Source organism: Mirounga leonina, unplaced genomic scaffold, assembly GCF_011800145.1.
Source record: "Mirounga leonina isolate KUSES-001 unplaced genomic scaffold, KU_Mleo_1.0 Mir_200, whole genome shotgun sequence".
NCBI lineage: Eukaryota > Metazoa > Chordata > Mammalia > Carnivora > Phocidae > Mirounga > Mirounga leonina.
In genome coordinates this window covers 20,881,060-20,904,288 of record NW_023270503.1, presented here as the reverse complement: position 1 = coordinate 20,904,288, position 23,229 = coordinate 20,881,060, and the positions used below count along the sequence as shown (strand labels likewise).

General features: G+C 47.3%; 1 protein-coding gene across 1 annotated transcript in view; it reads right to left on the bottom strand.

Moving 5' to 3' along the window:
- Positions 1-4,661: 4,661 nt before the first annotated feature.
- CA10 (carbonic anhydrase 10) overlaps positions 4,662-23,229 on the bottom strand; it is a 509,356-nt gene continuing 490,788 nt past the window's right edge. The window contains exons 8-10 of the mRNA XM_035026805.1: positions 10,778-10,932; positions 8,545-8,719; positions 4,662-5,960 (exon numbers count right to left, since the gene is read on the bottom strand). Coding sequence (XP_034882696.1) covers positions 5,938-5,960; positions 8,545-8,719; positions 10,778-10,932 — 353 coding nt within the window. The 3' untranslated portion in view covers positions 4,662-5,937. The remainder of the gene's footprint in view (positions 5,961-8,544; positions 8,720-10,777; positions 10,933-23,229) is intronic.

Below are 23,229 nucleotides of genomic sequence, written 5' to 3'. Positions count from 1 at the left end.
TGAGCTCAGGGCAAGGAAGAAACAGTTTTCCTTGGGGAGATAAGGGATGCCTGGGGTGGGCTGGCATTTGAGCCGGTTTTCTTGAAAGGTGTGCATTTCCACAGGTGAGGAAGAACCAGAAAGAGAGTTCCAAGCTGAGGGATGACCCAGATGGAGGCTGGGAGGCTGAGGCATGAATTTGCAGGCATCTGTTGAGACTCCATTAAGGGAAGGCTTTGTCTGCTTTGCTAAGGAATTTGAACCTTTAACCTGAAAGCAAGTGGGGACTATTGGAAGTTTGCATCTTGGAGATATGTACCAGTTGGAGATTTTGGTTCACTGATCCTAAAACAGGCTGGGAATGGGACACGACTCTCCACCATGACTCCCCATCCTGACCCATGGCAGACACTCTATGAAGAGCAGCCGAGTCTCCTTCCCCCGGTTCTGCTTTCTCACCTGGAGTCCAGGTATGGCATATAGGTCCTGTCCTTTTGCATTGCTCCTGGAATCTGTTTCTTTATCAAATCGGTTTTGGAGTGCTACCCCGTTGGATTATCTGCTTAGCTTTGTGTTTTGGTGGTCTGTCCTGGAAAGTGTCTTAGATTATCCGCTCCCCCCACCCCACCCCATCTAGCCTAAACTTCCCACAGCCTTTATTCAGGGTGGACTCATATTCCCCCAATCTGAAAGCAGTCTGGATATTTGTTTTGGATGTATCTCGGCCCAGGGTCGTTCACTTGTCTGCAGACTGGAGGCAGGAGGACCTGCTGGGTGGATGTGACTACGGCCTGGGCTGAGATGATTATGGCCGGGACTGGGGCTTGTCATGGGGCTGCCAGGTTGTAGGGAGGGAGCGCCCCGTGGAAAAGACCCCATGACATCAGAACCGACAGGACTATAATTTACCTATGACTTCATTAGGCCCCCTGCTTATCTTTCTGAACGTCTGGTCTCCTGACTCACCACTTGTTTTTGTTTGTTCATGACGGCCTGAAGTCTTGGAAACATTACCTACGATCTGAGTAATCAGGACTAATGACCTGGGGTCGGTTTTGGAAGGTTGGTGTCAAGCCCTTATTTCAAACGCTGATACTTCTTTTATTTAAAACAGGGAGATTTTTTATCCAAACGCTAGACCTGTTAACTGAAGATCTGGGGCAGGAGGAGGGGACCGGGAAACATTCTCAGACCATCCCTCACAGTGACTGCGCACAGAGATTGGGATGTGATTCTGAAAAGGGAAGAGCCGTTAGATCAGGCTGGCCTCTGGGCTCCCATGGATCCACCTTACAAGGGGAGCCCTTCTCTGAGCAGGTCCTTCAGACAGGGATGTGGTTCCCCAGCTTGGAATCATCTGGGGATTTTTACAACACGCTGACAGTTGGCTGCCACCCCAACATTCTGACTTCAGCGGTATGCAGCGCAGCCTGGGCACTGGGGTTTTTAAAACATCCCTGGGGGGGGGGGCGCCTGGGTGGCTCAGTTGGTTAAGCAACTGCCTTCTGCTCGGGTCATGATCCCAGGGTCCTGGGATTGAGCCCCGCATCGGGCTCCCTGCTCAGCAGGAAGCCTGCTTCTCCCTCTCCCACTCCCCCTGCTTGTTTTCCTGCTCTCGCTATCTCTCTCTCTCTCTGTCAAATAAATAAATAAAATCTTTAAAAAAATAATAAATAGGGGCGCCTGGGTGGCTCAGTTGGTTAAGCGACTGCCTTCGGCTCAGGTCATGATCCTGGAGTCCCGGGATCGAGTCCCGCATCGGGGTCCCTGCTCGGCGGGGAATCTGCTTCTCCCTCTGACCCTCTCCCCTCTCATGTGCTCTCTCTCATTCTCTCTCTCTTAAATAAATAAAATCTTTAAAAAGAAAAAAAAAAAATAAAACATCCCGGGGGAGTCTGATGTGTAGCAAAGTTTGGGAGCCTCTAGAGTAGGAGGGAGTAGGAATGAGCATTTGGTGTCCAGTGGTCCTCACACTTGGGTGAGCACCAGAATCACCGGGAGGACGCCTGTAAAAACACACATGGCCGGGCCCCACCCCAGAGTGCCGTCTAAGAATTTACATTTCTGTCCAGTTTCCAGTGATGCTGACAGGACATACTCTCAGAACCACTAGCTTAAGAGAGCTGGGTCTGGCTTTGCCCCTTATGAGCTGCGTAACCCTGAGCATGACCCCCAGTCGTAAGAAGTACAGTTTCTGCTTTTATAACATGGGGCAGCAATGGTGACTAGCTCGTGGGCCTCTGTGTGCATGAAATGAGATGATATTTGCAAGTTGCTTACCCCGGGGCTTGGCCCACAGGATGTGTGCGACCCATTATCTGGGTGTTTCCTTAGGTTCTGTCCTGCCAGCTAGTGAGTGATGTCCAAGGGCGTCTCTGCTCCTGGGGGTCCTACTTTCAGGGTTTCTGGAAGAAGAAAACTGTTACTCTCAGGAGCTAGGAGTGCTCGGGGAGGGGCGGGGGTTGTCCGGCAGGGCAGGGGTCCATGCGGGGGATGCAGGCACATGTCATTCGATGATTGTCAATGGGGCCCTTCAGCCAAAGCTGGGCAGGTAGGGGCTGCAATGGAGGCCTGCCCTCCTGCCCAAACTTCATGTTACTCACATTCCAGACCCATCTAGTGCGGCCAGGGGTGGTTGTCCTGGTGTCTACCAAGGGAGGTGGGAACCGGGCTCTAAATGGTGTTGGAAACCACAAAGCATGTCCTTGAGAGGAGCACTGGGGATCTCCCCGCTCTGTCTTCCCCTTTTCTCGTGCAGTTTGCCCAGCGTTCTCTTCTGCGTACATTTACTTCCCCTCCCCATTTTGCTGAGGAGGGAACTGAGGCACGGCACACATGTCCCTGCAGGTGGACGGGATGCCCATATCAGCCTGCAGCTCTGCAGGCCAAGCTGGCACTGTGGCCACCCCTTTTCTGAACACCCATGCACATCACATGGAGAAATGGATTTTTGTTCCTTAATGGCTTTACCAGGTCAACTCTCGGGGACTTTTTGGTATGTTTAAACGTTCTATTTTTTTTTTCTTAGAGTGGTAGAAATCTAGTAAATCTTTATTACTTCCACATGGTTTGAAGGCAAAGTGCCCCGATTTCCATTTTATAGTTTGGGCCATGCAGGGAATGGGGAGAAGGCACATTCAGGATTGGCCCAGAAGGTGAGAGACTGGCTCATTCTCTCCATTTCCAGTTCTGGTTGACCAGCGTGAAATTCTGCCTGTGCCCAGGGGCCCCAGGGGTGTCAGCCTGGGTTTTCTTCTGTTCTCCCTGGACTAAGAACTGAATGAGACATGGAGTTAGGGAATGATCTTAGAGAGGCCATGGGAGGTCGTTGAGTCCAGCTTATTTCTAGATAAGGACACCGTCCCCTGGAGGGGAGTTGATTTGCATCACAGAGGATGCTAGTAGCAGAACGGAGCCTAGACACCTGGCCCCTGCCTTCCTTCCTCACTGGGGCTCCTTGCTCTGTGCCCCGACACGAGTCAGGCATATACCTATGTGCGGACTGCTGGGTATCTATGACTCTCATTTGATATTAATTGATGGCTTTGTTGTGATTAGTGCTAAGCCCTTCCTGGAGAGGGAGGTATGGTATGGTCCACATAAACGCTGCCAGCCGCACACATGACCCACAGGCACCACGTGCAGAACAGCCACTGGTATCGAGTTGGTTGCTTTAAGTAGCTGTGTTTCATTCAAGCCTCACAACTCACAGAGGTGGTTATTAGCACCCCTGATGCCCAGATCAGAGAAGTAAAGCCACTTGCCTAGGATCACACAGCAAGCAGGCAAGTGGCAGAATGAAGATTTGAAGCCAGGTTTGGTTGCTTGACCAATATTCTTCAGCCACTGTACTACACCGCTACCTGCGCTTGCAGGCTCAGCAAGATTCTGTCTCAGAGAGCAAGCAGCAAGCCACACAGAGGAAGACCGTCCCCTGTCTACCTTGAACTTTTGCAGACCTGGTTTTCTGCAAAAATACAATTGCTCAGAAACTGGCTCCTAGGGCATCATGGCTAAGGCCATCCTCTAACTCACATTGGTGCAAAAAGTGAAAACACTTCAATTAAGTGTATTATTTCAAATATGAAGTATTTGGCTGTTTTTTTTTTTTTTTTTTAAGATTTTTATTTATTTATTTGACAGAGAGAGACACAGCGAGAGAGGGAACACAGGCAGGGGGAGCGGGAGAGGGAGAAGCGGGCCTCCCGCTGAGCAGGGAGCCCGATGCGGGGCTCGATCCCAGGACCTGGAATCATGACCTGAGCTGAAGGCAGACGCTTAACGACTGAGCCACCCAGGCGCCCCAGTATTTGGCTGTTTGATCTTTTTTTTTTATCGTCAATATGGCTAACGTGTCACTTGGCTGAAGTTTCCCACTTGCACGGACCCTGCCTGCCTGCACGCTTCCCTCTTTCTGGGGACTGCGATAGGAAGGAGAGACGAAAGTTATTTTTAATTTGGCCACTGAACGAACATCCAAATCTTTCCTTCCAGCAGCCGAGCCTATATGTTTTCTCACCAGGGTATTAATTACCCGGCTCTGGGAACGGCCAGCTGGGCGGCTCCAGTGGCTCAGCAGCCCTACGGGCCACAATGCCATGGCTCGTGGATGCAGCAGGACCCTGAGGCTTCAGCAGGGAGCGTCCTCCCCAATAAACTCAGACATGGGCACTGGCTAACTTGTTAAACACATTTATTGATTTCTTGACAGTAATCAAACACAGTGAGTGACCATTATAAACAAGGAAAGAAAGGCATTCGTTTGTATTTTGTGAGATCCGGCTGCACCTGGAGAGAAAAGACACCCCCTTCCCAGGAATTTACAAGGCAAAGTGCATTCCTTCAAGGGAGCATCACAGTGGGGTGGGGGGATGGCAGTTTTGAAACGCAAGAAATCTGTCGCCTGCTATCTCAGGCAGAAGCTCACCTTGTATGAATGATCGAGCCATGGAGTGGAATTAAAGTTATACTTGCTTAGCAAATGCATTCCTGATTGCCACAAACTCAGTCAAAACTGGCTGCAAATGAACAGAACACGTAGATGAAGGAACAAGTGAAATCAAAGAATGCAGTTGCAATGGAGTCAGGGCTTCGCCTGTAAGGAAGGAGAACAGACCAAAGGCGGAAAAATGAAATTAACTTGTTAAACACATTTATTGAGCTGTTAACAATAACCAAACACAATGTATGACCTTTGGAAAACAAGAAACAGCAAATGGATCGATTCTGATCTTGGCAAATCCTACTACAGATATGTGACAAAGGGGAAATAATTCCATTTCTTTATAGTCTGCAGTGATATATATACAATGTGTATCTCTTCAAGGTCTGTCCTTTGCTTTTTGAATTTTTTTTGAGTAAACAGAAGAATCATAATCTAGAAGTAAGTGTCCTTGGCCAACTTTGTCTTGGTTCACCTGTCACCAGCACCCTCAGAGGATCCTAGGACACCACCCGAGATAACTTGATGCCAAGAACAAAGTCCGCTTGATGGCGTCGGAGCTGTGTTTTCTCCTCTCTCTCTTTTGGAAGAATTTTGTATGTACAAAGGCTGAAAAGTCTCATTGGGTAGATTTATTAGTTCAGGAAAACAGTATCAAAATTGTAATCTGGTTAACTGGTTATTTTCTTCTAAGACCTCTTATGAATGAGCCTGTTTTTTCTGAAATTTGACTTCCCATCTTGGAGGCCATGCTGAGTGTGTCTGTGTGTAGATATGTTTGCACGTGTTCGCATGTGTGTGCGAGTGCTTGTGTGTGTGTGTGTGTCAGTGAGTGTGTGGAAGAGATGTGTTCCTCTGCCATGGTTTTGCAGACACTTTTCATGAAGAAAGGGCCAATCCAAAGAGTGAATGAGGCTTGAGGGAGAGAGGGAGAGAGAAGAAAGAAGGGGGCATTCTAGGTTACATCAATTCACAGTTGTAGCATTTCTTCTTGAGATTCTTCTTGATCTCGTTCCCTACTTGAGGAGCCATTCATTTACTGGAAAGAGAGAGAAAGGAAAACACACACACAACACAAAACAAGGCATAGTTGAATTAATGCACACAAAGTTTGGGGGGTCTTACTCCAAAGGGGAAGGGACAGTTCTGTAAATTGTATGTATGTATCCTGACCACCCCCTCTGCTTCCTCATAAACCTCTAGGCCTGAGCTGTCCCATAGGGTTGTTACCAGTCACATGCGGCTACCATAAATTCAGTTAATTAAAATGAAAACTAAAAATTTAGTTGCATTGTTGTACTAGCCACACTGCAAATGTCAGATAGCCACATGTGGCTAGTAGCTACCATACCAAACAAGGTAGATATAGAACATTTCCAGAGTTGCAGAAAGTTCCAGTGGATGGCAGCGCTCTAGACGAGAGTTGGGCAAATGACAGCCCACAGGCCAAATACAGCCTGTGATCTGTTTTTGTCTGTAAAATTTTATTGGAACATGGCCACACACATTCATTTACATATTGCCTATGGCTGCTTTCACTCTACAACATAAGAGTGTAGCAGAGACTATATGACTCAAAAGCCTAAAGTATTTACCTGTTGGCCCTTACAGAAAAAGTTTGCCACCCCTGCTCTAGACTATACGCTCTGCATGGATGGGGCCCTATCTGTATTCATCACCACTGTATTCCCATCACCTAGCTAAGTGCCCAGCACACAGTAGGTGCATCATAAGTAGGTGTTGAATAAAGGGAAGGCTCAATGAATGGATTGTTTTTCTGGTAGTTCTGGCTGGAAGGGAACAGAAAATTATAGTTTTGACACTTTGCATGTGTCTGACAGAGAAAAAAGAAAGAAGGAGATGCGGGGGAAGTAGGAGAGATGAAGTGGGGGACCAAGGGGCAGCTGCCTGGTAGCATCCATAGTCCCCATATTAGGGTGGCACGTTTTTGCTACAAAGGACTTCCCCATCTAGGCTCTCATTTGCTCCTCACGAGTCATGAACTAGATGGGAGACTGTCATGAAAGAAGCCAGGTCCAGAGGGGAAATGAGGTGGTTGGGTTTACCTGGCTTGGTAGTGACAGAACCAGGCCAGGAGCTCAGGTGTGTGGGTTCCTTGTTGAAGACATCTCCATGACTCCGTTCTGTCTCCATCTTCCTTTCTATGTTGAGGGTTTACCACAATGATCAACAGATACTTAGCGTGTGTAGGAAGAGAGAGAGAGCTGGATGTGGACGAGAGGGTTACAGGAGGCAGGAGTCATCTTAAATATCTCCTTTAGTAGGGATAATAGTCACCGCTAGGGAGAGAGCACCGGAAAAAGATGTGCTCACACATGGTACCCTCATTGGATACCTGGCATCCAGAGTATTTGCTCCCCTTTTGGGAGAAAGGGGGTGGGGGTCCATTGTGCACATAGCTAAAAGCTTGAATGCTTCTAGCTGTCCTGTTCTAACAGATGACATTGGAAAATCAGCCTCTCTGGGCCCTTGGGTAAAATGGCAATAAAACTGCTATCTTATGCTAAGTGAAATAAGTCAGAGAAAGACAAATACCATATGATTTCACTCATATGTGGAATTTAAAAAACAAAACAAATGAACAAAGGAAAAAAGAGAAAGAGAAAGAGGCAAACCAAGAAACAGAGTCTTTAAGTACAGAGAACACACTGATGGTTACCAGAGGGGAGGGGGTTTCGGTGAATTAAGTGATGGGGATGAAGGGGTGCATCTGTCGTGATGAGCACCGGGTGATGTATGGAAGTGTTGAATCACTAAACTGTACACCTGAAACTAATATCACACTGTATGTTAACTAACTGGAATTTAAATAAAAACTTAAAGAAAGGGCGCCTGGGTGGCTCAGTTGGTTGAGTGACTGCCTTCAGCTCAGGTCATGATCCTGGAGTCCCGGGATCGAGTCCCGCATCGGGCTCCCTGCTCGGCAGGGAGTCTGCTTCTCCCTCTGACCCTCCTCCCTCTCATGCTCTCTGTCTCTCATTCTCTCTCTCTCAAATAAATAAATAAAATCTTTAAAAAAAAAAAAAAACTTAAAAAGAAAAAGGAAAATACCTCCCTGGCTCACATCAGTTTAAAGTCATATGGTGCTGTATATATGAGAGGCTTAAGATGAGATCTGCAACTTTCTGAAATGTCCTTGTGTAATGATTTGTAACTATTTATGCAAAAAAATGTATATAACCCTAGCCAAATATTCTTTCATGGGAGCACTTTCTTCCTTGTGAAGACTGTGTATCCTAGGCAGCTGTCCTAACTTGGGCTCCAATAAAACTTCCTCCCTCCCTCCCTCCCTCCCTCCCTTCTTTCCTTCCTTTTCTTCCTTCCTTCCTTCCTCTCTTCCTCCCTCCCTTCCTTCCTTTTATTTTTTCAATGCTGTCTTGCTTGAACCGGAAGGGATTTGAACATTTGACACCCCCTCCCCCATCTCTATCTCTGTATGTCTATCCCTATCTCTGTCTATCTCGAATGCTACAGAGGTTTTATCAATGGGAAAGCACCATACAAATGGAAGGGGGTGGTCTCACTGTGATTTGTGATCCCGATTCTAATGAGACGACTGAGCCCCGGTGGGGGCCCGCTGCCCTCCAAGCCAGCACACCCACCTCTATACTGAAGCTTCTGGGCTCGGTTGTTCGGACAGTCCTTCCCCTGTAAACTGAAGTTGATGTTGGTGCGGATGCAGCGATTGCTGAGCGGCTGCACAGGCCTGAAGTTGTCACTCATGCTCAGAAAGATCTGAGATGGCTGATTCTGGCTGAGCAGGCGTAAGGAATGCATCTGCAGGGAGAGACACAGCTGAGTCCCACCTACTCTCCTAACTGTGCTAGGGAGCATGTCAGACCGCGTAGACTGTGCCCAAGCCAGGCAGTCCTGGCTGTCTGGGACAGGGCACATGTGAGCGCTGCAGAGACCCCTGTTTCATGGATTCCAGTGCGTTGCAGGCCTCCTGATGCCTCTGTGCACGGAGCGAGCCGGGCTACTACCTCACCAGGTCACGCATGTCTCTGAGTAAGTCCTTTGCTCTCTCTTAAGCTCAAACACACCATCTGTCAAAGGAGGAAATCCATCTGGTTGTTCTCCAGGGTCCCTTTTTCCTCTGACACCTCATGGTTCCAGAATTTCCAACAATTCAGGAAATTATTCCCCCCCCCCATGGGTGTTATCCACACCGTAGTGATTGTTCCAGGGGTCAGAGCTAAATTAAGCTGGATCAATTTGGTTGCTTTTCTGTGACTACCAGGACGGGGCGGCTGGACTAAAGGTTTTCTGCCATGTTCCAGCCCAGGACTGCGAAGCAAAGGAAGTTTTTAACAGGAAAGGAGAACAAAGAGAATGTGCAATAAGAAGCGTAAGAGAACAGAGAGGCCAGACTTCCCGTGAATTCCGGACATCAATTTCTGATCTCAACTCCCATAGGATGCCCCCATATCTCTTGAATACCTCCTTTTTTTCTAATTGAGGTATCTGGAGGGGGTGGCTTGTCACCAAAAGAATCCCAATCAACACAGATAGGACTGGAGACTTCAAATGCTTCAGACTGTTGGGACGTGAGTACATATCCTGTCAAGGAGATTGGATTCTGCTTCCTTTGCTCATCTTCCTTTTGAGTTTTTATAGATGATCTTACAATGCCAGAACTGGAGCAGACGTGACTTACCCCCCTCGTTATAAAGGGGAGGAACTTTCATTTCACATGGTGGGGGTGACAGCTGTGGGAGTGCACAGTGAGCCATTGGCAAAGCTCACACCCAGTGCTCAGACCTGGTTCTCAGGTAGTTCAAGGGCATACTAGCCCTGTGAGATGCTCTAAAAATACTTCACATTTCAACAGTTTGTGAAATGCTCAACATCCCATGCCTCTTCTTGGAGACTGACACATGTATTATCAATTTAAAGGCCTCGACAAGTTTCCCAGTAAGGAGATTGATCGATCGATCTATCTATCTATCTATCTATCTATCTATCTATCTATCTATCTATCTATCTATCTAAATGTAGGCTCCACACCCAGCATGGAGCCCAACCCAACACGGGGCTTGAACTCAGGACCGTGAGATCAAGATCTGGGCTGAGATCTAGAGTCGGATGCTTAATCGCCTGAGCCACCCAGGGGCCCCTATTTAACTTTTTTTAAAACCCAGCTTTTTCAAACATTTTTGGACACACCATCCATTTTGCTCACTTGCTGTTTGAACATAATGACTGTAGCGAACACTTTGGGAACTGACCTTGCTGTCTTTTCTCATTCAGACACGTGGGATGCTTCTACAATTTGTTCATACTAAGCCTTTTCAGATGCTGGTTTTTCAAACATAGGTGTGGTGATTTGAATTGTGCACCCCCAGAATTCATAAATTGAAGTCCGAACCCCCTAGTACCTCAGAATGTGACCTGATTTGGAAATAGGGTCATCGCAGGTGTAATTAGTTAAGATGAGGTCTTTAAGGTGGGCCCTAATTCAGGGTGACACGGTGTCCTTATAAAAAAAGGGATTTGGGCAAAGATGCAGGGGAAGAATGCCACATAAATATGGAGGCAGAGTGGGCAGTGCTTCTAGGAGCAAAGGAACACCAAAGATTCCTGGCTACCACCAGAAGGACGGGTGGGAAACAGATTCTTCCTTACATCCCTCAGAAGGGGCCAACCCTGCTGCCACCTTGATCTTAGATTTATAGCCTCCAGAGCTGTGAGGCAGTACATTTCTGCTACTTAAGCCACAGAGTTTGTTACATTTTGTCAAAGCAGTCCTAGCAAACTAATCAATAGGCACTCCATAAACCCAGCCAGTCTTGACATCATCTTCCCCATTAGCTGAAAGACCGCAGAAAAGCTCACCTGCATCCTGGTTATATAGACAGGTTTGTTCATTATTATCCAACTTGCCGTCTCATAGCAGGGTGGGATAGTCATCGACCCATCATACGTAATGAAACTAGAGGTCTCTGGATATAGTTCCTCTATATTAAGTCCCTGTAGTAAATAGGCATCATCTAGAGAAGGAAATAAGAAAGACTTAAGAGTTAGGTTTCTTGAGAACGTGCTGGGGTTGCTGATAATTTCTTTTTCTTTTCAGACTTAAGAAGACCATATCTGCAGGATAGGCTACAAAAATGAGCACCCCCCCCCCCCGCCCCAATCTCAGTTATTTTCAACAACAAAGGCTTATTTCTTGCCCACATACATGTTAACCCTAGGTTGGCTGGGAGCTTCCTCCATGTCCTCATCGTCCACACTCTGGGACTCAGGCCCTGACGGCAGCTGCTATCTAGACCCTTATGAGTAGCAGTGAGAGAAAGCAACCAAGATGAAGCATATGTTGGCTCTTAACTCTCCCATCCCAGAAGGGGCACATGTCACTTCTTACATTTTAGTAGCCGAAAAGGTAACATGGCCAAGGCTGACATCAGGGATTCAAGGAAGCACATTTCTCTGGCAGGACGGGGCACTGAATATTGGCAAACAGAAGTGTGGTCTACCACGAGGGCACAAGAATGAACCAAGTCCTTGCTTACGGTCCCTGAGACCTAGACCCATAGCATTATAGTCATAATGAAATACGCAATTAAAGGCTTCAGGGCTGATTGAAACATTGCCTGGTTGCCATTCTTATTTATTAACATTGTTTAATTAAAAGAACATTTAGAAAACACTTTTAAAAAGAAAAGCAAATCAGGCCAAATCTACCATGAGATTCAACAGTTAAGTCCAACAACTGATTTCATTTTTGTGGGTCTCTTCCCTATTGCGTCCATGCACATAGCCTTTTCTCTTTTTACACCTACTTGAGATAGTCACATTCATATGTATTTTACTATTAAATGTGCTTTTTCAATTATGAGAGTGACATAAGTACATATCAGACTATATGGAAAAAAGAGAGACAACAAGAGGATAATCAATACCTCAGTCATCTGAAACAGTGGGCATGAGCATTTTGGTCTATTTCATTCTGATTTTTAAATTCAATGCACTGGTTGTATTTCTGTAAACACTGTAATGTACTGAAGTTTTCAAATACCCACAAATTCCAATGAACCTCTCTCACCCTCCTCCTCTCCCTAGGATCCTTCCCCTTCTTTCTGCACGCTCTTCCTCTCTTCTCCTGGCTTCCAAAACACAGTGTTTGGTATTCCTATTTTTCTGGCCATTCTTTCTCAGGTTCTGTTGATTCTCCACCTGCTTCTCTCAGTGTTGACATTTACTGGGGACAAGTCCAAGGCTTTTTTTTTTTTCTTCCTCACTCTACAGTGAGAAGCCCACGTACATCCATGGCTTCCATTGCTCTCTGAATCCTGGTGACTCCAGATCTAAGTGTCTGGGGCTCTTGTCATGAGTGTCCACCACTGTGGTCGGTCCAGGAGGCCCAGGGAACCCAGTGCCTCCAGGTGGAGGGAAGAGCCTGGCTCCTCCAGTCCTCCTAGATTCTCTCATCCATGTTTCCAACTCCCAGTGGGAAAGGACTAACTCTTCAGCGGTTGACATAACCTCTCAGGTTTAGGACTGTGCCCGTATAATGGTACAAAAGGACTTTCACATACAGCTGGAACCTCACAATGACCCTTAAGATTGGTCAGGCAGATAATAACATCCCCATTGACAAGATCAGAGAGGCAGAGTAACCTGCCAAAGGTCACAGAGCTGGCTGGTGACTACAGAGTGGGACCAGTTCTCCTGACTTCCAGCCCAGAGTCATTCATTCACTCAACAGATGTTCAGTATGCACCACTTTGTGCTGGGCCTAGGGTTAGGTAGGGTCTGAGGAGAGAGCAGTGAACAAGATAGATGCAGTGCCCACCCTCATTCTATTGAAGAGACAGACAAAAATGGCCAAATTAATAAATGCAAGCTCTCGTATCAGGTGGTAATGAGTGTACCTTGGCCAGGCCTGTTCCTACCTTCCAATCCTGAGCATCAGGAGGCTAATCCATGTTCCTGGGCACAGGCCCCCATCCTTTCCCATCTCTTCCTCCAGAAATTGCTCACTCAAGTTTCTCTGATAAAAAAGAGCCATCTCTGCCAAGGGAACTTGAATTTCAGTGCCCCTTCACTCGTCAACGGAGTTAAAGAACAAATCAACTGATCCAGTGGTTTGGAATGATGTAAATAAAACCGCTGTCTGCCTGCTCCATCCCCAACTCCTCCTCCCGGCCTCTGACCACCCCGAGGGGGACCTGAATGTCTCCAGAATGACCATGGAGGCAGACAGAGTGGTCAAGCTGGATTTGGAGGCCAACCCTAGGAGGAAGGCCTTTCAATTTGCATTACATGTGTCCACCCTCCCAACCAAACACCAGGGAATCCAGACGAGCCCGGGAGAGATGCCGTGATCGGCATACGGCTGCCCTGGGGGTCCGCACTCTGGCCTGTGGGGTCAGATGCTTCTCCGACAAAGCCAGTGTCCAGAGCACACATCAACGTGATGCTCCTTGGGAGTCACGTCAGGCGTCAACCCAAGAAGCTTCTGTTGAATGGCCATCATGTGGCTCTGTTTCTTAAGCCCCTAATATGTGTCAAGCCCTACGCTAGGTATGGGTGAGCAGGATGTAATTAAATGAATGCAGCAAGGAGCCACAGAGACAGTGACATAGATCTGCACTGGGTACATTGAGAGGTTGTCATTTCTGCCTGGGGGTGGGACTCAGGAGAGTATTAATCGAGGAGCTGACCTGAACTGCGTTTTGAACGACAGGAGGTAATCAGTGCGTAGCTGGCAGCAGGTGGCTGTCAAGGGCACCGTAGACATTTCTGCCAGGGAAAGAACTGAGGATGGAGAGAGAGATGCGTAGAGGCTGAGGGCCGGAGTGGTGCTGGGGAGCTGCAGGGGTGGGGGGAGAGGGGTTTTGTGCAAAATGAAGCCAGCGGTGGGCACAGGCCACACCTGGGAGGTCCTTCTCTGCGCTGTTGGGAGTTGGGGCTTCCTCCTGTAGGCAACGCGAAGCCAGTGAAGGGTTTAGAGCAGGGAGTAGCAAGATCAGATCTGCACTTAATGGTGCCTGCTCTCACGGAGCTTTGGCCCGCAGATTAACATACTGAATGAGAGAAGGAAGCATCCTGCACATCTTTATTAAAGGTCAATGCGATTTGTTTAACCAAGCTTGCACGCAGAGCATATTGGGTACTCTAGCATGCTGCTATTATTGTATTTTATTTTATTTGGGGCCGTGGGGAGGAGGGAAGGAAGGAGGTGGTGGAGCGAGGGGCATTCCAGGCATGACTGGAATAAAGGAGAAGAACATTTCTGTTTCTCTGAAACCAGAAGCAGCCTCTGTGTTGCATCCATATTCGAGGCAAGTTGGTGTGTGTGGGTGGCAGGGGGTGGGCAGGCGAGGAGCAAGACGCTATGTTCGGGGATGTAACCCACACAGTAGGGTAACTGTGTGCTCCCCAAACACTGCTGTGTGCGTATCCCAGACTCCACCTGCTGGGGTCCTGCCGGGAGATTCCTCTTCGCCCACGTCCCCTGAGAGATGCAATGCTCCATTGGCGAACTCGGTAGCTTGCGGGCAGTTCCACCTTCCCGGGATCCTCACTCACCACTTGGTTCACACTTCGCCTTTTGCCCTTCTTCTCCTTCTTCTTCTTCTTCTTCTTCCTTCTCCTCCTCCTCCTCCTCCTCCTCCTTTCTTCTTCCTCTTCTTCTTCTTCTATTTGTAAGTAACTTCTACACCCAATGTGAGGCTCGAACTCACAACCCTGAGATCAAGAGTTACGTGCTCCACTGACTGAGCCAGCCAGGTGCTCCACCTTTTTGCCTTTTTTGTTTCCTCACGCTCCAGAACTTGGAAAGACCCAGTGTGAAGAGTGTGAGCACTGGACTCAGACCTGAGTTCGAATGCTGACACTGCTGCTCACCTTCCGTGTGACCTTGGATGTGCACGTAACAGCGTGAGCCTCTGTTTCCACATCTGTAGTATGCAGATGGTTGGGGTAGCCATAGGACTGAATCTATGTGTCCCCCCAAAATTCATATGTTGACGTCTTAACCCCTGATGTGACGGTATTAGGAGGCAGGGCTTTGGGGAGATAATTAGATCACGAGGATGGAGCCCTCATGAACGGGATTAGCACCCTTATAAAAGGGACCCCAGAGAGTGCTCTCACCCCTTCATTCTTGTGAAGATTCAACAAGATTTCTGTAACCCAGGAGAGGGCCCTCGCCAGAACCCAGCCATACTGCCATCCTGATCTCAGAACTTCAGCCTCCGGAACTGTCAGAAGTAAGCTTCTGTAGCTTGTAAGCCACCCACCAATGTAGTTTGTGAAAGCAGCCCAACTTATAACTGAGACAGAGTACTTGCCTCCGAGTTGTTCAAAGAACAAATAAGATCCCACTTTTCAAGTACAGATGGTCCCCAACTCAGGATAATTCAATTTACGATTTTTCAACTTTATATTGGTGTGAAAGCAACAGTCATTCAGTAGAAATCATACTCTAAGTTGCGAATTTGGATCTTTTCCCAGGCCGGCGATAGGTGGTAGGATCTTCTTCCATGAGGCCAGGCAACGAGCTGAGGCTCCCTGTCAGCCCCTGGGTCGTGAGGGGTCAACAGCCCGCAACCTCCAGCCATTCTGTACCCACGCACAACCATCTACATTCCGTTTCTCACTTTCAGCGCAGTATTCAATAAATTACATGAGATAATCAATGCTTCATTATAAAATAGGCTGTGTGTTAGATGATTTTGCCTAACTGTAGGCTAATGTAAGTGCTCTGAACACGTGTAAGGTCAGCCAGGCTGAGCTATGATGCTCAGTAGGTGAGGTGTATTAAGTGCATTTTTCACCTAGGATATTTTCTTTTTTTTTTTTTTTTTAAGATTTTATTTATTTATTTGACAGAGAGAGACACAGTGAGAGAGGGAACACAACAAGCAGGGGGAGTGGGAGAGAGAGAAGCAGGCCTCCCGCTGAGCAGCGAGCCCGATGTGGGGCTCGATCCCAGGACCCTGGGATCATGACCTGAGCCGAAGGCAGACACTTAACGACTGAGCCACCCAGGCGCCCCTCACCTAGGATATTTTCAACGTATGATGGGTTTATCAAACGGAACCCCACGGGAAGTCGAGGAAGATCTGTACTTGGCAGAGGGCCCAGCCTACGGCACTTGCCCAGGATGACCTCTTCCCTGGGATAGGCTCTGCTTGACCTCCCTGAGGTCTCCTGGCTCGCTCTAGCTGGGTTAGTGCCTTCCTTTCTCACCATATTTGTTGAATCAGCTTGCCAATAATAACTTACTATTTAAATGTCCCCGCCACCCTGCGAGGTTTTGGGAGAAGGGCTTCTGTCTTTGATCTCTGAATCTCCAGGCCTCTGCCTGGGGCCCACCATGTACCGGGTGTTCAAGGAACACTGATTGGATGATCAGGAAGACAGTTTCTGCCCAGCAGCTCCACCTGGTGATGGTGCTGGGCAGAAACTAAAGGAAGAATGGGGCGCTTGGGTGGCTCAGTTGTTAAGCATCTGCTTTCGGCTCAGGTCATGATCCCAGGGTCCTGGGATCGAGCCCCACATCGGGCTCCCTGCTCGGCAGGAAGCCTGCTTCTCCCTCTCCCACTCTCCCTGCTTGTGTTCCTGCTCTTGCTATCTCTCTCTCTGTCAAATAAATAAATAAAATCTTAAAAAAAAAAAAAAAGAAACTAAAGGAAGAAGAGGCAACATCATTTGTCAGGTGATGGGGAAAGATCTCTGAGGCTCCAGTCCTTACCACTAGCTTAAATACATACTGCCCGCTCCTCTCCCCAAATAGAGGCCCCCCCCCGCAAGATATCAGGGCAGGAGTGAGACTGGTGCCTGTCTCTGTCTGGCATCACCATGTTCCTACACCAAACACTTACACTGCTGTATTTACATTGCTGTAATTGGTGTAATGTTTGTCTTCATGATTCCCCCCACTCTGCCTCAGGCTGCCATTAAGTCAGTGTTCCAGCTTTTAGGGATTGGAATTTGAGAACCACAGGCCACCTTTTTACATCTTCTATTCTACCCATGGAGACTTGCTTGGTGTATTTGGCGGGATAAAGGCCATGGAAGCCAAGAAAAGAATATGGGCAAACCCCGCAGTTTCCAGCCCTGGGGTCAAAGAACACTGGGGTTGGGTTCCATGGCTGACCAGGTCAGGAACGAAGTATGACCCACTTTCACTGTCTATGCAGCCACCCCCGGAAAACCGTCAGTGTGTGCATGTCACCGTTACCCTCTGGGCCCTGAGACAGAAAGGAGCCTAAGAATGAATGCGCTAGGTGGTGGGTTCTGCTCACCAAACTCTCATGGATCGATGTATTCACCAGTAAGGATGGCAAAGATCTAGAGGTCAGAGTTGTTTGTGGATAGAGAGATACAGATTTGAGGGGAAGCTCAGAGGCCAGTGGGGGTGGTCCGTTTGGTTTAAGGCTATTTATTGAAAGGAAGAAGTTCAAATAAATTTTCATGTTTAAAGAGAGGTTTTCTTTCTTTCTAATTATTTTCTCCATTTTGCTGCCTTATCTTTTCTTATCATCTTTCCATCCACCTATCTTCTAACTATCCAACTGTCATATGAGAATGTAGCTTAGAGGGGGCAAAGCCCTGGACTTCAAGCATGAATCTTAATCCGAGTCTAAGTTCCAGTTGTGGCTTTGTCAGGAACTTTCCTCTTCCTTCGTGGCTAAGTCCCATAACCTCTTACTGTGGGCACCAGACTATTGTGGATAATTGCTCAAGTCATCTTCAGGTGAAAAAAGTCCATGGACCCCCAAACATCCTTCAACATAAACAAGCTTCTGTCGACATATTTATCCTCAGTCGGTCCAACTTCTGTAATTCTTTATGTGCTGACTACATCTCTATAGTACGGGAAGACCCCTGGGAGAATCACTAGGGATAGAACAGTTAGGTGCAACTGGTACCGATTTTATTCTTTCAAAGGACTGGAGAAGTTGACAGATGTGCTTTTAATTTTATGACATGCTCTTGCTGAATCTGTGATTTATCTTATACTGAGTTCTCAGTGATGGATACAACTCTCACGCTGATTTTTTCTTCTTTTTTTTTTAAGATTTTATTTGTTTATCTGACAGAGAGAGAGAGAGAGAGAGAGAGAGAACAAGCAGGGGGGGAGGAGTAGAGGGAGAGGGAGAAGCAGACTCCCCACTGAGCAGGGAGCCTGACCCTGGGCTCAATCCCAGGACCCCGATAACATGACCTGAGCTGAAGGCAGATGCTTAACTGACTGAGCCACCCAGGCGCCCCTCTTCTTCCTTTTTTTAGTAAGAAAAACATCCTATGACGACATGCCTAGGACTGCATAGTGGGGGAATTTTTCCCTTGGTCTGAGCTTCAATGGCAGCCTCTGTTAAATGTGTCGTGTTTACTTATGTGAACCATTGAGAGATTTAACATCGCCTGGCTCCCTGCTTATGAAGTTCCTGTTCAGAGAGAGCGGTACCAATGAGCAAAAGACACGGCGGCTCCAGAGATCGATACCGGGCTGGCTTCTGATCAATAAGGAACTATTTGGCAATTTTCTCATATGGAATGACATTTCCTCTTGTAATCTGAGGCAAATCCGAGTGAATTGAAGAAAGGCAATTACCAAAGAATAAAGTAAGATGATTTTTTTGTTGTATACAAACAATCGGTGAAAAAGAGGACACCCGAGAATTGGATTCGTGGAGGGAACCCCTCCTTTCCTGTCCCTCGCTTCCTGGAGTTACTACTTAGATTGCAACATGGCAGGTGGTTGCTGCATTTCTCACTCTGCGAAAACATTTCCAAAGCCATTCTTGAAATGAAGGTACAAGTTCAATTAAGCACAGAGAAAGGCACCAGAAGCTATGCTTCAACTCCCCGGTGATGCTTTGTCACGCTGAACACTGCATCCCTCTGAGGAGCGGGTGCCCAGAATACTTCCCAAGGACCTGAGAGGTATAAGGCAGTCACAAGTTGCTCTGTCCTTGCTGATGCATTCGTCTTTTAGCCGGGGTCAGGGCAGGGGCCCAAAGCAAAGTTATAAAGAGGCAAGACAGAAAAAAAAAAGTTTTAAGGGGCTCATACTGTGTGTCAAAAACACGCTTAAAATCTCTCCTCTGAGTGCCTTCGGTTGTGTGTCTTTTTTTATTTCCTTGGAGGGAATATATTAAGACAAGAGCAGGATCTTTTTAAATTTGAAATCTGGGATCTTTTGGATCCTTATTGGGCCGAAGTTCACCACTGTATTTACAATCTATGAAATGAACGGAGTATGTGAAATTGAAAGAGAATGAAGCCACCGAAATGATACACTGTCCTCGGACATCGGAAGAAAGCCTTCATTTATATGTAATGTTCTAGTAAGTACTCCCTGTTCCCCATTTAAGAAGGCTCTTTGCACTCCATTAGTTACTGGTTTCACCCTTGAAAATATCATAAAATCTTTTTTTTTTTTAAAAATAATGCCAGCTCGATGAAGTCAGGTGGATACTAAAATGATAAGAATGTTACCTTTCATGCAACTGGAGCTCTGTAGCTGCTAATTAACACAAGGAAAATGGAGGGATATTGGCATTCTTGCAATATACCACATCAAAAAATTAAAATATTTCGTAAGTTACTGATATCTCCTCCAGAAATCCATTCAGAAAATCCATTTTTCAATGTCATGATTTCAGTCTTGACCCTCAGTCTATTGAAGGGGAATTTAACTTTAATAAAATGGATTGTCTTTAGAAGACTTTCTAAATTCAGCCTGAAATTAATTCTGGCTGGTCTTTTCCATCGTTGGTCCGGGTTCGTGAGAGTGTTTTATAAGATTTTCTCAGACATATGGAATCTAAGCTTACAAGGAAAGTAGAACCTCACTAGGCCATTACTATCCACTGCATGGCTTCATAGACAGGAGCTGTGCGTTATTTAAAGTAAGCCGTACTGTGTGCCCAGTATTATATTCACCGCAAACAGTTTTTATTTGGCATTATAGTGACCTATCTCCCACCCTTCAGGAAGCTGGATTTGACCACCATGTACCTTTGGATGATTTAGGAACGCGGAAAACAATACACTTCGTTTATACCAGGCATTGTCTAGGCAGCTGACTGATTGCCTTGTTTAATCCTGACCCCAACCCTCTCAATATCAGGATAATTATCCTCATTTTACTGATGAGTAAATCACGATTTCAGAGTCGTTAAAAAACTTGCCTGAAGTCACACAGCCAAGGAAGTGGTAGAGCCAGGAGCCCAGGTCTGCTTCATTCCATCTCTCTTTGCTAGAGCACATTGCTTTCTGTAAGTGTGGTGGTTTCACCACCGTGGTATCTGGCTTCCAAAATTTCCAGTCCTTTTGGCAAGATTCTCCTTCTTGTTTTCTTTTACTGATTCCCTGGCATTGATTTTCTTAACTGGCTCAATAGAATGATTTTGCACAATTCCTTTTTCTCCTAGTCCTCTAATCTGTGACCAACTCAAGCAAATGGATTGTGTACCTACTAGGTGCCATTGTGGTAATTCTGCCCCATGCTTCCATGCTTGCTCCCACTCACCTGCACCTCTCCAGCTAGTTGATGAGACAGACATGCAAGAGCCTCTTCCAGGGTGGGATTTAAAAGATATCTTTAGAAATGATTTGCAATCCTAAGTATGGGTATTTGAGCTGCTCTTTCAAAAATGAGGAAATGTCCCGCCTCTCTCCTCTATTTATTCTCACTCATGATTTCACCCAGGTTTAAATGCCATCTGGATCCCAGTGACTTCCACATTTATATCTGCAGTTCTCTCTCCTGAAATCCAGATTCATATATCCAACTGCCCACTCCTCACCTCTTCTTGGATGCCCAACAGACATCTCAAGCTTACCACGTTTGAAACTTCTGATTCCCTTCCCCACCCACGAATATGCTTCATCACAGCTTTCCCCAGCTCTGCTGATGGGAATGTCTTCCCTCCAGATGCCTGGGCTAAAGCATTACAGTCATCCTTGACTCCTCTCTTTCTCTCACATCATAAATCCAATCTATCGAGAAATCTCGTGGCTCTTCCTTCAAAATATACCCCATCATTTCTCACCACCCCCTTCACATTGGCCTGGGATCATGATTGACATTGTTGAATCATTGGGATGGTTGCAATTATCTCCCAGCGTTGACCCTTGCCCCTCTACAGTCTCTTTCCAAACATGCAACAACAGTGACACTTGTCAGCAGATCGTGTCACTCTCTGCTCAAAGTCTTAGATTGATTTCTCATTACAGTGGCCTCCAAGAGAAAGACTGATAGGGACGATTGACCCATTTGGAACAAAAGTCTACACCTTCTCAGGTAATGAAGGCAGTGCCACTGTGTCCTTCTGGATGATGCTGATTTCCACCAGTGGTCCCATGCCAAGGCACAGGCAGGAGTTGCAGAGGGCTTGGAATAGGATGAACCTGAACTTTCAACATGCCCACCAGCTCTATGGTTAGTTTCTGTCTCTTCCATTTTGCAAACAAATGCAAAAAGCAAGGAGATGGCTCTTGAAACTGAACCAAAGTTAGAATTAAGAAAAAAACATGCTGCCCAGTTTCATGCAATGCAGAAGTATCATCATTACAACTAGTTTTAAGATTTCGGAGCTAAGGTTTTCTCTATCCCTAGAGAGGAAGCATGATGGGAAGACGAGGGCACAGAAAAGTTCCCGGGAGGACCTGTGTTTGAATCCTTGCTCTCTCACTATGGAAGGCTAGTGTTCACTCCCGTCCCGCCGCCACCTCCATGGGTGGATTTTGATATTGGGCTTGGCCATGTCTCTTGCTTTGGCCAGTTAAGAGGGGATGGAAGTGACGGTTTGTGAGTTTCAAGCCTAAGCCTTAAGGAACATCACGTATTTCTGACCTCCACCATGAGAAGTGCTTGCCATGGGTATCTACCCAATCCCAGAAAAGCAACAGCCATGTGGAGCCAAACTGCCCTCACTGACCCATAGACCCACAGCTGCAATGGGAGAAATCAGTGCTTCCTGTTGAATGCTTGTTCGTTGTGCAGAAGTTGCTGACTTTTACAGCCGCTTACTAAATGGGTGTCCTTGCCAAAATTGCTTCCCTTCTTCAGGCCTCGGTTTCCTCATATGTAAATTGGGATAGCAATCAGACCCACTTTGAAGGTGGGTACTTTCCCCAGGTGGGGGCCTAGTGAAGGTGAGCACCAGGGAAGGTGCTGCCCATAAAACTATCAGCACAAAGCCTGAGATGTGGGAAGTGCTCAGTTAGTGTTGCTTCCTTACTCCTCATGCTCAGCACGTGGCAGAGTGGGTACCATGTCTAAGTGAGTGTGACAAGTTGAGGCTATGCTGGGGTGGGATTCTGGGTAGCAGCAGAGTGGGTGGGGGTCCAGGTCAGGTGTCCCCGGGTAATGTGGTTGGGTGGCCCTGGAGGCAGGGATCAATTTCTTTCACTCTTACTCAGAAGTATGGAAGCAGGGGACTCTGATAGATGCCCCTGAGCAGGTAGTGATGTCTTCCCTGGGGAGGCTTCTGGGCTTGTTTCCCACCCATGATTCCCGTTCACTAGGAACACCCCCCACTTGCCACCAGGCCAATCTTCCGCAGGCTGGCTGCCTCGGGGAGTTTAGCAGATGGAAGAGTGCTGGTGCTCTCCTGCTGAGCAAATCAATCCCTTTCGGCCATAGTGTCCTGGGCATAGTGGGGTCGAGGCCATTCCCACTGGTAGGGCCATCATTATCCTTGCGGCGTGTGATAAAGGTGCACCGGGAACAACTCCCTTATTGCCCAGAGTGTAAGAGCACAAATACCTGCAATTAGGAGGCCTAAAGCAGTTACCTCGCCCCATGTGGGGTCTCTCTATCTTGCTTTCATTCCCTTTCTTTTTCCTTGGCCATGACTGAGGGCGAAGGGCCGCTCCCACTGCCTTCCATTTGCATTTCTAGGGCATTTCTTCAAATAGGTCTTCTGCCTAAACTCCTCAGAAGGCTTCAAGACCCTTCAAGCTCTGGACCCCAACCGCCTCTCCTGTCCCTTCCTCTGTCCCTGTCACTGCTATGGCAGGGGCCACTCATGCCTCCATTAATTCAGGCCCTACCCATGTTTGTTGTGTATCTTATGGGCACTGCAATGATCTGCTGAGGAAGGCAGAGTTTCTCCCCCTGAGCTCTTCACAGTCCTTGTAATGCGCTCCTCGCTTTGGATGCTGCTCTCTGTGCTTGGAATGTCCTCCCTCCTTCCCTCTCTTTCTCCCTCCTTCCGGCCTACCTTCCTGCCTGCCTTCCTGTCTTCCTGCCTTCCTTCCTGCCTGCCTTCCTCCTTCCTCCCCTTCCCCCCTCCTCCTTTCCTCACGTCTCTCTCTCC